The 17,089-nt window shown below is 35.7% G+C and overlaps 1 protein-coding gene across 2 annotated transcripts in view; it reads right to left on the bottom strand.

The window, feature by feature from the left end:
• plekhg4 (pleckstrin homology domain containing, family G (with RhoGef domain) member 4) overlaps positions 1-17,089 on the bottom strand; it is a 120,600-nt gene that overhangs the window by 65,217 nt on the left and 38,294 nt on the right. For both annotated transcript variants that reach the window (XM_051931671.1, XM_051931670.1), the window contains exons 4-9: positions 12,619-12,843; positions 12,051-12,174; positions 10,473-10,566; positions 6,390-6,476; positions 5,195-5,311; positions 2,907-3,005 (exon numbers count right to left, since the gene is read on the bottom strand). In XM_051931671.1, coding sequence (XP_051787631.1) covers positions 2,907-3,005; positions 5,195-5,311; positions 6,390-6,476; positions 10,473-10,566; positions 12,051-12,174; positions 12,619-12,843 — 746 coding nt within the window. The remainder of the gene's footprint in view (positions 1-2,906; positions 3,006-5,194; positions 5,312-6,389; positions 6,477-10,472; positions 10,567-12,050; positions 12,175-12,618; positions 12,844-17,089) is intronic.

A 17,089-nucleotide genomic window follows, 5' to 3' on the forward strand; every position in this document is an offset into this window, starting at 1 on the left:
TGCATAGATGGTCAACCCTTCATCTCACTCTAGCTGGAAGAATTAACGTTGTTAAGATGAATCCATATTACTAACCGAGAATAAACCGGATATGGACGCAGGGACACGGCGTTGGGACCATGAGACGTATCTGCACAGGCGCACGTCTCACAAACCGCAAGCGAAGTCGTATCCACTGCGAACGAAGGAGTCACAGCCCAAGAACAATAGAGCTCAACTAACGTGAATGAGAAATGAAGCAACAACGCGCCCATAGCTACCACTAACGACACAACCACACAAAAAAGAGGATTCTGCGCTGCACCCCAGAGTCAAACGTGAGAGGCTACGGAGGCCCCACAGGTCCACAAAGATAGTACGAGAGGCGCAGGTGTCACCGCCATATTGTGAGTGGCACTACTGCGGAGTGAAGGCGCAGGCGTCACCGCCATATTGTGAGTGGCACTACTGCGGAGTGAAGTTAGGAATAATGTGCTGCTTGGGATTGTTCAAACCGCTGAACGCTTTACACCAAATTCAAACACAATACAGCTCAACGATACAAACATGAGCCCACCTGGATAAGAACAATGAACGCAGGCACCTACAAGGCACGTCTGAAACTGTGGAAGCAAAGCAGGCACGGGTTCAAAACGATACACCACAACTGACGGAGATAAATAATCTCTTTCAAATCTATTTCGGGTTACCCAAGACCAGGGGTTGGCAAGCGAAGCGAGCAGGGGGCGGAGCCCCCTAGTATTCTTCCTAAGTTTCTTTTTTTATTTCAAAACATTCCAATATACATCAATAACTCATTTTTTAAGCAATTAGATTTAACAATAACCTCATTTATTTGGAACTCAAAACATCCACGTATCTAAAGAGCGACCCTACAAAGACCTAAGGCAGAAGATGGTATGGCTCTACCTAACTTTTAGTTTTATTACTGGGCAGCAAACATACAAGCTATAGAAACCTGGACACAAATAGATGAACATACACAGGCCTGGTCCGCAATAGAAGTAAAATCCTGCAGTACTTCTTTATATTCCCTGCTTTGTGCCCCAATAAATGCAAGGTATCGACAATATACTAATAACCCAATTGTGCTTCACTCACTCAGAATATGGAACCAATGTAGAAAGCATTTTAAGATGGAGAAGCTTTTATCTGTGGCACCTCTGCAAGAGAACCACCTCTTTCAACCCTCGCAAACATATGCAGTTTTTAATATCTGGAAAAAATTTGGGATTAAAATGCTCAGAGTTCTTTATATAGACAACATCTTTGCATTCTACGAACAATTACATTCCAAATTTAACTTTCCAGCTACATATTTCTTTCACTATCTTCAAATTAGGAACTTTGTGAAACAGAACCTGCCCGATTTTCCTCATCTTGCACCCTCGTCCATGCTGGAAAAAATATTGTTTAATTTCAAGGACTTAGACACCATCTCTGCAATATATAAAATTATTTTACAGTCCCTTCAAAGATCCAAGAGGACAATGGGAAAAAAGATCTCTTAATCAATATATCAGAAAGGGATGGAAAAGTAGTAATGCAGAGACTTCACTCGAGCTCCATATGCGCAAAGCATACAATTATTCAACTTATTAAAGTTATATAACAAGCACATCTGTCTCACCTAAAACTGTCCAAAATGCTTCCAGGGCAACATCCAACCTGTGAATGCTGCAATCAAGTCCCAGCCTCACTGGGTCACATGTTTTGGGCCTGCTCCAAATTAACATCATTTTGGGCCAAAATTTTTAAGTGCCTTTCAGACAGCCTTGGTGTCACAATCCCTCCTAACCCATTAACAGCTGTGTTTGGTGTTCTTCCAGATGGGTTTAAAGTGGAGATGGACAAACAAACTGTGATTGCATTCACTACACTTTTGGCACGCAGACTTATTTTGCTAAACTGGAAGAATCCTAACTCTCCTCTTTTAAGTCAGTGGGAAACCGATGTTTTATACTATTTGAAATTGGAAAAAATCAAATTTTCAGTTAGAGGATCTGTACAGATTTTTTTTAAAACCTGGCAGGATATAATCAATAAAATTTTAGAATAAGTTCTTAAACCACCAAGGAAGCAATTATCTCCGCATTTCTTTTTCTTCTCCATTCATCTCTACTGGCCTATTAAACTCATCAATTTACGTATGTTTACAAGCCTTAAATTTTACCCCATTGGCCATGCTCTCTCTCGGGGTGGGGGTCGACTTGTTTTTCAATCCTATTTTTTGTAAAAATTGATCGATTTGTATGAATGATTACAATAAATTTAATAAAAATTATAAAAATAAATAAATACAAAAAAAAACGCAATACTTCTGCAAAATAAGTCATTTTTTGAGTGGTGGGAATAAACTCCCATTTTAACACAGTAACTTCATATCTGTTTTCTTTTAAGCATTGTAGTTATTTTTACCTCGATAGAAAAAAGACTGTGGTAGGATAACTCAATACATTTTACTAAAGTAATCTGACTACATAACACACCTTACTTTTAATGCGTTACCCCCAATACTATCTGACATAAACAAAAGCATACTGTACAAATATGACAAGTTAGCAGTACTAGTAGTAGTAGCAGCACTGTCACTTGCACAGAATACAAATATTCACTGAAATATTCTACAAATGGAAATATAGATATAACTAAGAAAAAAAACTGTTTAGAAATATTTTTGAAGATTTTTGTTTTTACATTTGTAAAGAACCAGTCCTAGTTAAGCAGGAGAATCACAATTCTGAAGCCATTCTATTTTGTTCATTTATGGATCTTAAAAGATCTTGAAATTAGTACTACAGTACATGTATACCACACCTTTTATGAAGAAACACTCTTGTAAAACAGATTACACAGCAAAGATGAGTATCAGAACATCACTTATATAACCAATGAAAAATTCTCACCTCTGCTGTTGAAGGCACTCTGGTAGATCTCAGGCTCTCAATAATTTGGCAAAGGAAGGTGGATGCTGTCTCACAGAGCTCTGTTAGCTGTTCCAGTTTCTAGGCAAAACACATATTTTAAATCATGCGCTGCTAATTCACAAAATAAAATTTGCTGTAAACTATCCACAGATTGTTCCTATAATTTAAAAAAATATTGTATAATGAAAAATGGCTTTTAAATGTTATAAACAACTTGTAATATGCAAATACTTCACAATAAATAAACATACAAAGAAAACATATTTTGCCACATTTTTTAAATAATTATTATCTCCATTGACTTTGAAATGTAATGAAATAAACAGGCCTACACTCAGAGCACTCTCATATTTAAAAAACACTTCTGTAAAAAATTGAACAGATAAACAACAATACAGATTACCCTCTTCATCTGGATTATTTAATCATCATTGTTAACAAAAGCCTTAAATCACAATTAAAGAGAGGACCGATATACCTAAATGGGCACCACTGTGCAGGACTTATGCTAAAGTTGACATAGTGCAGGCTATAGAATTTGAAAGAGAAACAAAACAAAATTTTTACTACAGAATACAAAAAGGCAGGCAGTCAATGGGAATTTCTTTTAAGAAAAAATGTCATTTGGTTTAGGGTTGGGGATAAATCACATTTTTATTTTACACCTTACAATGAAATATGTGTCTGTGCTTTTTCATTTGATATTTGAATTTTACATTTTTGCAATGATTTGATTCAGTCAAAGAAGTTTTCTCGCTAACTTTACTTAAAATTTTAAATATTGTCTAAAATGCATAAAACTGTAGCTGATCACTGGAATGGATCTTACCAGAATAAACTGTGGCTTAATTTAAGAATGAAACTGTTTATAGCTGAGATATAAATATGCCACTTGTAGACCAAGTCCCAACAAGTTATAAAAACTTGTTACATGTCAATGTAGCTGTGAAGTAGTGCAGAGTACACAGACTGTAGGTGTGCCGGTGTACTCATTTTATTTTTATGTGAATGCTGCTGTTCTCCTTGTTGGCAGTGTGCAGATTATAGCAATGGTGCAATATTAATTGTTTATGCTTTTAATGTTAAGTTGTTTCTTAGTGTTTTTTTCAGTTCAAGCCTTCATCAATCCCCCATTTACCAGTATACAGTCCAAAAAATACATAAAAAACAATGCTTTATTCTCAGACTAACCAAATTCCATGCAACTACTTTATGTATCTCATTTATATAAAGTGCTAAATCATTATCATAATACTAAGAAAATTTCTCTAAATCACTAATCTTCCCAAGTTAGCAAAACGTAACAACTCAAACACATAGTTTACAATTCACAGGACTGAAAAAATGCTGACTGATACATTAGTAATTAAATTAATCTTCAATTCACTCATGACTTTTTTCATTAATATATTACATCCTGGCAGAGAGTGAAATAGATTAGATAGATAACAATGAAAAAATAATGGGAGTACAATTTAGAAATTAATTTTCAAAAATACTGTAGGATTGTATGTCAATTTTATGATACAGTATACAGGGTTCTGTTGAGCACAAACTGCTTTTTAATATTTACTGTTACTGCTACATTTTCTCACTGCTTTCAGGTTAGCTTAGCTTAGTTTATCCTGAAATCAACCACATTATCTTTCATTTGCTGGTAGTTAACATTTTCTTTATTGCTAAAGACATATCTTAGTTTCAGGTAATAAGCCCCAAGAAAAAAAAAAAGCCAACCATACAACATGCTCAATTGGAATATTTTTACTCCATTTAACCTATTTTAGTTATTGTTTCATTTCAGGATGATTTGCTCTCTGGGTGTCACATTTCAATATTTTGATAAATGGCTAAAAGGAACATGAAAAAAAAAATTCCCCTTATTTCTAAAATGGTTAAGTTGATGAAAGAACTTGGTATCACAAGACTGTTTTCTTTGACATTACCTTGCCACTGCATACATTACCTATAGAATCAAAGAACCCAGAAGACTTGCAAATTAATGATTATAAGTCAAACAGAGAAATATCATAAGCAAATAAAACAAAAGGAAAATTAGAAATAATTAGGTTATTGCATTAACTTGTGCTGTTTGACAAATAGTTAATGGAAGCAAACAGATCACATTTCAGGCAATATTTAAAAACTTTACATGTTTGTATCTGAAAAATGAAATCGGCAATGGAAAAACAAAACACACTAGCATTAAAATTTAGACTATACCTTGCAATAGATTTAAATAGTCAGTTTAAGTTTGCAGTATAACCTACCATGCGAAACGACACCCAGTCACTGTAACAGAAAGGAAAGGTTCCGTCAAACTCTAAAGGAAGCTGAGAGCCATCAATGTGCTTGTGCAGAGACTTTAGAGATGTCAGAAGCTCAACCTGCAGGCAGAAACAAAAGATTGTAGAAGGAGATGTTATTGTTGGTGCAATGTCATACATCACTTAAAGAACTTCAGACCTTAACAATACAAAAATTGCACAGGTAAAAAAGGTGGAAACAATTTCGAGCATTTACAGAGAGGAAAAACAAGCATTATCAATCTTCACAGTTACCTAATACTATGCCTGGCTGAATGCATCTATCCAAGCCATGATAAAGAAAGAAAAATGCAGTTGTTACATCTGTAGAATAAAATGCTTAAGGGAGTACGTGTTAATTTTAATGTATACACTGTTATTTTCCTTGATTCTGGTTGTCATTCTTTTTATAGACTGAAGATGCACAGTGTGACAAATCCATATAGAATGCATGTATGCACATTATAATTATGTAAACTGAATTTTTTCTAGGGTAGTAAAACAATGCAGTAGTCAAGTCTACAGTTTCAAGCACAGAGACCACAATTCAATTTCTAGCTCATTTCTAGCCCTGCAAGTCTTTATTGAACATCTTTAATATTTTGCAACAGTCATGTGATTTTTCTTTAGGTTTCTGGGATTTGTATACATCCCAAAGACATATTTGGCAAGTTAAATAAACTCTTAATCGGCCCAGAATGAGTGTGAGTGCCCTGCAATGGAATGGCATCACCCACAGCTGGATCCTGCCTTCTGGTTTAGTGGTATAAAATGAAGGTATAGAAATATATATATTTTTTCTCTGTTTCAGTAGGCAGCATATTCAGCAACATACAGTATATTTTTTTATTTGTTACATCTAAATGATCTTACTTTAAAGATAAAATAACCAATAACCAATAAGCCAATTAAAAAATTGCAACTAATAATGAAATATGAAAATACATATGAAGTCAAAATAATTGTAAGTTTGAACACCTAACAGACAAATGTCGTACAGCATTACTTCCTTATGGATTTAAGTTACATACTGTATCTGTATGACATGTGATTGCTAAGTCAAATCATTGCTAGCACTACCTTATGTGACTTGGACTAGAAAAACATATTACAGAATTACAGAAATAAAAAACAAAAAAACAACTTTTTCTAAAATTACCTGAACAGCTGTGGGTTTTTCCATGCGGAAGGTGAGGTCTCTCTCAGCAAGCAGTAAAACAGCATGGATGCAGCCAGGAAAAGTGCTCTAGCACAAAATGATAGATTATTTTAGTAACAATTATGTCATATTTTAAATAGTAATGCTTTTACTGTATAGCAGGTGCATTACCTTTAAAACTACTTGAAAAGCCTGCTCTACTACAAAATTTGACTAGCGCTTTAGTGGATGACTGGGAATCGTGCGATTAAAAATGTATATGTTAGCCATTAACATTGTTTATGGCTAGTACCATAAACTATCCTGGGTGATATCCAGGTAATATGAAGATTACTCATCATCATGGTAAAGTACACACAATGGTAACATACTGGTATGGTTCTATAGTTTAACATACCAATATGACAAACTGAGTAACAGTACCATAACAATATAAAACATTTTTTACATCTAACAGACTTCTGTGGTTTATAACAACCTTGTAATTTATAGCTGTTATGATAAAATGTAGGATAATTCAAATAATTAATTGTTATTATTATTATTGTTAGCTAAACTCTACATTCCTAAAAATGTATTTTAATGAAATAAAGAGCAATGTTAGTTTTGTGAATTAAATACTTGTTTAACTGCCAGACTAGCTTCTACAAACTTAACTTTCTGATTTTTCTCCATATTATTAAGGGTGTTTTAATCATGCTAGTTCAACTGGTGACTCCAAATTGAAGTAATATAACTGAGTACTGATATGTGCATTCCTGGGTTCCCTGCAATGGGATAAAACCCATCAAGATTTAGGTCCTTTCTTGTATATCGAAGTATGAATAACTGGAAAAGAAAATTAAACTGTGACATTTCATGTCTATTTTCAGTTAATTAAAAAATATTATGGCGTGTCAAACACCTTAATAGTTAAAATGTCTCTGAGGAAACAAAAAATAGTCATATTAAAATGCCACCTCTGGGTAAATATTTCAGACATCACAAACTGCACACTGTCAATTCTTTTGTTAGGATGATGAACATAAGGGGCGTCGAAACCCTAAAAACTGATGCTTTCATAAAGATACAGTTTAAATGACAGATGAATTCAGATACTTTGAAAGCTGCTGCAAGTCATAAACAGTCATTCAAAATACAGCCTCATGCTCAAAATATCACAATTTTTTTTGTGTTCTTTATTTCACCTTATACAATTTCTTGTATTAGGAATTTGTTAGTTTTCGCATACCCCTTGGGGTCAGAGCACAGGGTCAGCCATTGTACAGCGCCCCTGGAGCAATTACAGGTTAAGGGTCTTGCTCAAGGGCCCAGCAGAGTAGGATCTCTTTTCACTGCACATTTGCTTTTTCAAAGATCTCCTACCCGGGTAATAGAGTTTCTCAGTTTTAATAGAAGACTGAAGTTCCTTCTGCTAGAAGCCTTGATATAAATAGGGGGCTTACTTACAGCTATCTCAGGTATACTGTAACACTCTTCTGGAAACATTTTACAAAGGAAATGTTCTAGATCCTCTGTAGGAAAATATGGCAAAGCTTCAACAGTAAATAGTATAATACTTACATTTATATAGTTTATATAAGGGAATTAATAATTTTCATTATCTCAAATGTTCATATTTATGGCAAACAGAAAATTATTCCATTATTAACTATGCTTTACTCATTTCAATGTTTAAAATTATTGATTTTAGTAATAAATGTGGCTTATTCATACAGCAAATAACAATTTCTTAATTTCACCACTTTCTGTAAATGTTCTTGTTTCATTTATACAGTCTGAGTAAATTCCATCCATCCATTATCCAACCTGCTATATCCTAACTACAAGGTCATGGGGGTCTGCTGGAGCCAATCCCAGCCAACACAGGGCACAAAGCAAGAGACAAACCCCGGGCAGAGCGCCAGCCCACCACAAGGCGCGCACACACACACACCCCAAGCACACACTAGGGACAATTTAGAATCGCCAATGCACCTAACCTGCATGTCTTTGGACTGTGGGAGGAAACCAGAGCACATGGGGAGAACATGCAAACTCCACGCAGGGAGAACCCGGGAAGCAAACCCGGGTCTCCTAACTGCGAGGCAGCAGCGCTACCCACTGCGCCACCATGCGTAAATTAGACTTTTAAAATTATTTGAGTTAACCATGCCAACATTAGTTATTAAAGCACTTATTTAAGTACTTTGTTAATAGGCAAAATGTTATTGTCCCAGTGTGTTTCTCAGAGTTTTGATAATAAAATAATATCTAAAATCTAAAAAGTACACTAACCTGAAGCCATTACCTAGCTTTTGAGATGACAAAAGTCTATCTGTTTCATCAATGTCACGATTGTATTTATTAAACAAAATGTGACTCCAGACTATTAGCCACATAAGGTATATAGTTCACACAGTGTCATACCACTTCATTTACAACTGTAAAAATATGGAACTTTTAAGTCCACATATATAAAACAAAAATATAATGCTTGAAAATATGATTCACATACTGTTTCAGATAGAGACTTGTGGGTTTACAGCAAAATGTATTTTATATGTACCACTGTGCTTCACCGCATCAGCAAATACCTGTTCAAAATGTATTTGATCTACTTCTGGCATTTTTGAGCAAACAGTTTTATTATATCTAAAGTAACTGTTCAGGAAGAAGGTAGCTCTTTAATCACCTGTCAGGACCATCCAACTATTATAACTTATCTGAATCTAATCTAGCGGTATGAATATCGAAATGTTCAAACACAGCTAGAAGGCCCTTCTCACAGCATACCATACTGCATGTATCCAGAGAAACAGTCACAGTATTCACCTCAGTGACATGACATAACAGGGTGGGACAAAAGTGTCCTGACAAAAGCACATGGTAAGAAATGTGATGAGGAAAAAAGACAGCAGGGACAAATGCACTGCTAAGAAATCTCCCTTCAGACTTTAGCACTTCAATCTCATTGTCTTTAATAAACAGGACAAGAACTCAAGCTTGACATCTTAAAGGTCGTTAGTGGGTAACACACTGATAAAAACACACTAGAAATGTAAATGAATTTATGGAGTGAGAGTGATTACTAATGAAGCTTGTGGGTGTACGCATGTTACAAAGCTGTGTGCTGGACAGTGTTTTAACACCATTTCCACAGATACTCTGACTACTCCCATCTGTTAAACAGTAATTTCAAGTCTACTCACAGAAAGTAAACCACTACAATATTAACATTCTTAAAGCAGGCACATGTTTTTGATATGCAAGTTTTCATTTACTGAAAGCACTGGTTTGGATTCAGACAGCAAGTTTTGGTTTTGTTTATTAAGGGTTGATATGGAAACTATATCCCATGCAGTACAACCTTAGTCATAGTTAACACATATGCATCAAAGACGTATCACAGTGTTCCTTACAAGGTAATATGTGCATTTTGGAGCTACTGTTAATTAAGTAAGAAACAAAATATGCCTGGTTATACTTTGGTGTACATTGCATTTAAAACCTTTGTTCATACTCAAATATCAAATCTGTCAAGATTTGTATTATGTAAATAAATCTTGATTTTTTTTTGTCAATATTCAAAGCAATATTATTTTTACTCAAGTTTTACTGCACAACATATACGCATCTTGTCATCTTGCATTTCTCAGTGCTGGGCGCCACATCTTTAACCGCATGAGCATGAAAAGGTTTTGCATACACCTCTAATCCACATCTTCATTTGTTAGCATCCTCACTTACAGTATACTACATGACATGATGGTGGGCATCAGGATTTACATTATGATAAATTAATAATGACCAAACAAGAAGGACAGTAATGTCTCATATAAAAGCTATACTTTGATAGATGGCACATAAGACACCTGGAGTCCCAGTCAGAGTTGTACTTTACTTTTTAACATTTCTAAAGTTGGAGTGTTGGAAGCTGTTTTTTAATCACTCCACAGCCCCGCATTTGCAGCACACATATAAGTAAAATTTCAATTATGATGTGTAAGCCTTCATAAGTGGCAATTTTACCATAGAAAAGTACAAAGAAATTACTTATAATTATAAACACAATTTCCAATAAAGTTCCACATTTGTTCTTACCTGTACATTATTAAATGCTTTGAAAAGGGCTGGAACAGGGGAACACCTACGAGCATCAACAAGTACAGTCAAACCCATGGCTTGAACATCCTTTCTGTTTGGTAAAAAATACCCATGATTAATAAGCATCTTAGTAATATTATGTGAATCAAAACTGTAAAAGAAATATTAAGATCTTTAAATTGTATTTTAAAATGTATCTTTTTATTTTCATTTCTACTGCATTTCATGTGGTTGGGAAAATGAATGTAAACACTTAGGAATCAGATAAAAAGTTGTAAGAATGTGAAAAAGGACAAGAAAAGACAATTTAGCTCAATTCTGTTTGCCAGTCTCTACAGAATTTTTGTAAAAAATCATTAAGTCAACATTTGAAGATCCTTTATAATACTGTTTGTGATTCTCTGTGTGAAGAAATATTTTCTAATATTTGTGAGAAATGTACCCTTTATCAGCTTACTCTACACCTCATTCTGTTAAATAAATCATTTTAAAATAACTGCTGCCATCTAACCCATTAACTTCCTTCATATACAGTATTTCAAATACTGTTATCATGTTACTCCTTTAAATTCTGTTTACTTCAACTGACACATTCAACTCCTTTAAACTTCTTGTAATCAATCTAGTATCTCTTCTCTCAGCACAGTCTAGCACTTTATGTCCTTTTTGTGGTATAGACATCAACACTATACACAATCTTCCAGAGAAGATCTCACAGGTTCCTTGTATAGGTTAAGTATACCTGCCCTAATCTGCGCTTGATACAGCATGCTGTATAACTCTAATGTGTCTTTGTGGACAATGACAAACACACTTGAACTCCAAAGTCTTTCTCAAAATATTTCATTTGAAATAATTATGAACAAATTTGGTAGAGCTAAAAGGTTCAGATTTTTCATATGTTGCAAAAGAAATAAGAGGAAATAAGACAACTGGCTATTAAAAATACTGTTTAGTGACTTACATAAACAGACTAGGTTGTGTAAATATATTTAACTGTTTTAAAGATTACACTAAATTGTAAAACAAGTTCTACCTGTAACTGTAACAAGGTTTATTTACTTATGTCTCTTGAATTCAACAAATGAAACTGTCAAATGACCTTAAAAATAAACATTTTCCCTTGTAAGTTCAAAATGATAAAATGTTTTGTATCACACTTTGATGTTTTCTTTCTATCTGTTTCTGCAATTTTTTAATAGCCGTGTTCAATTTTTACTTTGTTTTTCTTTGTTTCTGACAAAGCCAAGCTAATTCAATTAAAATACTGGCACTAAGTTCTAACTACAAAAACATTTTACATTGACCAATACAGAAATTAAAGATGCTGGAACAAGACATACAAGTACATTACATGAATTATGAGACATTGGTGAATGTGACTTGGCTATACATTTTGAAGTGTCTAGTGAGAATGGAAGAGTTATTCTGAGGCTTCATAAATATTTAAAACAATACAGTTTAACTTGCAATTTAATTTTTGAAATTATGAAAATGTATAACATATTCAAAAAGTGAAAAATTACTTAAGTAAACACTCTCAAACTTCCCCAATACTTTTAAAATAAACAGTACCTAAGGATTGCATAGAAGTATAAAAGAAGATTAACAAGTTCTTTGCTGTTGCAGCTGGGATTCAGCCATACAGTGTTTCTGGTTGTTATGATCACAACTCCACGTCCACATTTATCTCTTGTACCTAGAAATAAATGCTGCTGGGTTAAATATCACTAACAACTGAATGAATGAACAACTTCACAAAAGTGCATGTAGCACTGCAATAATGATTCCTAGATGTGTTGTCTAGATTCAAGAATGGTAACTTAAGTGTTGTCTAGATTCAAGAAAGGTAACTGAAATGCTACTACCATGTACAGTTTTAATGCTGAATATTCAACACGGACCATGTTTTAAGGAAATACACATTATAGTTTTTACAGTTATCTTTAGGTCTCATTAGAAAAAAGTTTCAGCTTAATGGAGATATATAGCACAAATACATATAGTATGAAACAAAGACACTAGAGATTACTTTGACACTTAATTACAGTATGAGAGATTCTAACTTAAGAACAGTAATCAGCCACATGAACATTAATACAGTATGATGAGGGTAACTGGTCGATAAATTTTTGGTACATACCAGGAAAGATAACCCCCGAATGCAATACATCCTGGTTTAAATCAAGTGCTTTGCATGGTAGTGACTGTTTCTTTGTATAGCTGGGTTTGAAAGTTTGCAGGGATTCCTGATGTCTCAATGTGCATCTGTCTTCTTTATCACCAGGCTGACACAACTGCTTTTGAATGGATGTGGTACCTTCCCGAAAACCCTCTTTCCCATTCTCCAAGCCAAAAATGCTTCCTTCTAGGAGAAAAGTATACAATTATATATTCAGGAGATGAGAAAGAGCCCAGATGCATGCACAAGGGTTAACTGTTTCTCAGCATTTAAGATGAAGGAAGGCTCTGTGTCAGCTCTATATTCCATTCTGTTAGTCTAATTCTGAAACATTTTCTTGTTGAGTTTGATTGCCTCTCTATGCTATCGTAATCATATGCCACCGAAATTAGTTTTCTTTCAAAATATTTTAGCATCATTTCAATGAACTATATATTGCACTAAATATATGTTTTTTTATATTCACTGCTTTATAATAATAAGCAATGATAATGTAAACAATATTACATTTCTAAGGTCATCTTGGATAAGGGTATACTGTATTTTGTCAGCTTTACCCATCTGTTTGGAACTGTTAATTTGCCCAGCATTAAGAACATACTCTGCTTGTTAGATGATTTGAAGCACTTCTACACAAAAATATACAACATGAGGCAAAGCAACCAAACAAAATGCATAAGCAATCATTAAAAAGCTATAAAAAGTATTTGCCCTTTTGTTGATCTTCCAAATTAATGCATCATGCTAAATGCACAAGCAATATAAAAACAATTTAAGGCATCACTGGGATCAAAACTTCTCCATACCCGTATGTGAGACTGATCAATAATGACAGAAAATGTCTGTGCACTTATTGCTGCTAAAGGGGATGTAAACAGCTACGGAGCCAAGCAGGAGGGGGGTATTTTTTAACACAGGGCAGTGGTTGTAGCATAACTTTAATTAAAAAATAAATATATAAGCATAAAAAGTATGTGTTGTTGATTTCCTCAGTGTACCATTCAATTAATACAAGGTTTCATCCGACTTTCTAAATCACTGTGGAAAAAACAGTAATACAGAAACTTACAAAGGTGTAGTTACCTTGTCATGGAACTAAATGCTTAATTTTTTGTTAGCTTCAATTGAAAAAAGCAAAACCTAAAGTTAGTTACATAATTACATTAAATATTTGCAGATGCTGTATAAACTTGATATTTGCAGGTGCTCTATAAACTTTGAAATATTTTGTATTTTACTACTAACCGAGAATGCTAAACCGGATGGATGCAGGGACATCCAGCCATGGGCCGTAGCCGCAAAAAGATGTACTGCGCAGGCACCGCGAGAGGCGGTCGCGACCACAGAACAGCCACGACCACAGAAAAAAGGAGTGAGCACAGAAAAAAGGAGTCAAAGAAATGAGGCACAAGGAGTCAGCACAGAAAAAAGGAGTCAAACGCAGGCGACGCACACAGCGCCGCACGAAAGCCATTGCACACAAAACTAGCACACAAAAAAAGAGAACCCGCTCGCGCCCCACAAATCCCACACCCACCTCCAAGCACCCCCCCCCCCTTCCAAGCAACGGACGGGACACACACAAAGAGAAGGATTCAAGAAGTCCCTGGCACACAAAAAGAAAGAAGACGCTCGCGCCCCACCAATCCCACCACCCCCTCCAAGCAACATCCCCCCCCCCCCAGACGCCGGCAAAGCACACAGCGACGCACGAATCCCATTGCACACGAAACGGGACGCACACAAAGAGGAGGATTCAACAAGCTCCTACCACACCAAAAAAAAGAAGCCGTGACTGCCACACCAAGCCCATTGGAGACGAAACGGGACAGACTACGGACATGGCACACGAAACATTCACAACAACGACGATTCAGAACCACAAACACACTAACATCAATAAGAAGTGACACCCAATGCCCCATTTCTAAAGGAACCGTCCGCAGACACCTGCTATACGATTGCGCCACTTAGCTGACAACGTGTTCAATAATGAGTCCACTATTGAGGAAAATTCATTGGGATTAATGAATGTCATTTGCAATCATTGTCATTCACTTAACTTCCCTGAAGAAACAACTGGCAATACAAGTAAGGAATTTACACGTTGTTGTCAAAAGGGTCAGATTAGACTGCCTCCTTTACATTCATATCCTGAATATCTACAGAAGCTTCTAACTAACGATGTACCTGAAAGTTAAAACTTTATGAACTGCATTAGATCCTACAATACTTCATTTGCTTTTGCATTTACCGGAGTAAGTATCAGGCCACCAAAAGGCAATGGCCCATACTGCTTTCGCATATGTGGACAAATATTGCATCGCATTGGAACAGTGCACCCTGAAACAAATCAACAACGCAAATATGCACAAATCTACACACAAAGCCCCATTTCTAAATGAACCGTCCGTATTAAACATACGTCATCTCAACACGTTCACACTATGCAGCATAGGTGGATCTCATTACAATAAGGCACTATTAACCGTTCAACCGCAGAAAAGGCTCCATATTAACAGTGAGTGCGATCCTCTTTATTACTTATCCATATTTATCACGCTCAAGAACAAACAAGTCATAAATTCACGATCACGGGTACAAAACGATACGGCTCGGATAACGGAACCAAACACAATTCACACTATGCAGCATAGGTGGATCTCATTACAATGAGGCACTATTAACCGTTCAACCGCAGAAAAGGCTCCATATTAACAGTGAGTGGGATCCTCCTTATTACTTATCCATATTTCTAACGCTGAAGAACAAACAATTCATGAATTCACGATCACGGGTACAAACCGATACGGCTCGAGTAACGGGACCAAACACACGAACTCGCATGAAAAAAAACAATACACGTCAGCTCCAACGCGCTTCTGAAACTCTGGAAGAAAAAATGTCTTGGCTCCAAAAACGCAAAGCTCAACTAACACAGTTACAGAAACGAACCCAAATGGACAGACACACTGAACGTGGACGCATGCAGCGCGCGTCTCACAGTACTGCATCGAAACAGGCACGGCTTCAAAACGAAACACCTCCCGTCTCAGACATACAGAAACGGCAGTGAGAGGACAAAATAAATAAACGCAGTACAAGCAGGCAAGGCTTCAAAAAGAGCAAGCTCAACTGACCGACATACAAAAACGGGCAAGGCTCAATACAAACAATGCACGCCGCAAACTACAACGGGCTTCTCACACCTCACAGGCAAATCGATTACAGCTCCAAAACAACACGTCCCAAATACTGGACATACAACGACGCGCCTCTCAAACGGCACAAGCTCATATCCTGAATATCTACAGAAGCTTCTAACTAACGATGCACCTGAAAGTTAAATCTTTATGAACTGCATTAGATCCTACAAATCGATATCCACTATGAACATTAACAGTGGCACTGCACATGACATCCGTCTTGCAAAAATGTTAATTATTGATGAATGTACAATGGCATCCACTCACTTACTCAACACCATTCATAAACTTCTACAAACGTTTATGAATAATAATCTTCCCTTTGGAGGAAAGGTACTTTTATTATGAGGAGATTTTAGACAGTACTTAGCTATTGTTCCACATTCCATTCGCTCAGCTATTGTTCAGTGCACCTTAAAATACGCAGACAATTGGCACTGCTTTCAAAAGATACAGTTAGTACAAAACATGCGATGTCCACATCCAGATCATAACAATTGGTTATTACAACTGGGAGATGGTACACTCACCAATACAGATAGACTTCTCCCAGATATTATTACAATTCCTCAAGCCTTTATCTGCGCCGACTTAGTTACAGACAGATTTGGAACAGCAATCTCATTAGACCAAATGCCCCTTTAAACACAACGCACTATGTTATGTCCAAAAAATATTAATGTAGAAAACATAAATACCCAAGTCATTGCATTACTTCCTGCAGAGACACAACTCTTTCTAAGCTCTGACAAACTTGACTCTGATCACGACAATAACCATGTATATAACCACTGTATACCTTATCAGAATGATTTCAATTACCCTTTTTTGCTCCTAAAATGTAGGCTCCACAGTTGCTAAAAAATGAAAGTTCCTCTAATATTACCTTTAAAACACATGCACACATTAATCATTAAGAGCTATTTTTTTCACTCACAATAATGCATGTTTTACTATTACACAAACACATACATAAGAAATTTGACAAACAAGGGGAGACCATTCAGTCCATAAAGATTGTTTGGTTAGCTAATAGCTAACCCGTCCCAATATCTCTTTCTGGATGCCATTTAAAAGCTGTCAAGGGTTCAACTGTGACTGCTTCTTGGCCACTGTCTTAAATAAACTTCAAATTAATTTATAGCCTTAAATAGGTGACTCAATATTTAAGATTTAAACAGTTTTAAAGAATTCTACTAGACCAGCTTTACTGAAATAAGCACTAC

This window comes from Erpetoichthys calabaricus, chromosome 9 (assembly GCF_900747795.2).
Source record: "Erpetoichthys calabaricus chromosome 9, fErpCal1.3, whole genome shotgun sequence".
In the NCBI taxonomy this organism is placed as follows: Eukaryota; Metazoa; Chordata; class Cladistia; order Polypteriformes; family Polypteridae; genus Erpetoichthys; species Erpetoichthys calabaricus.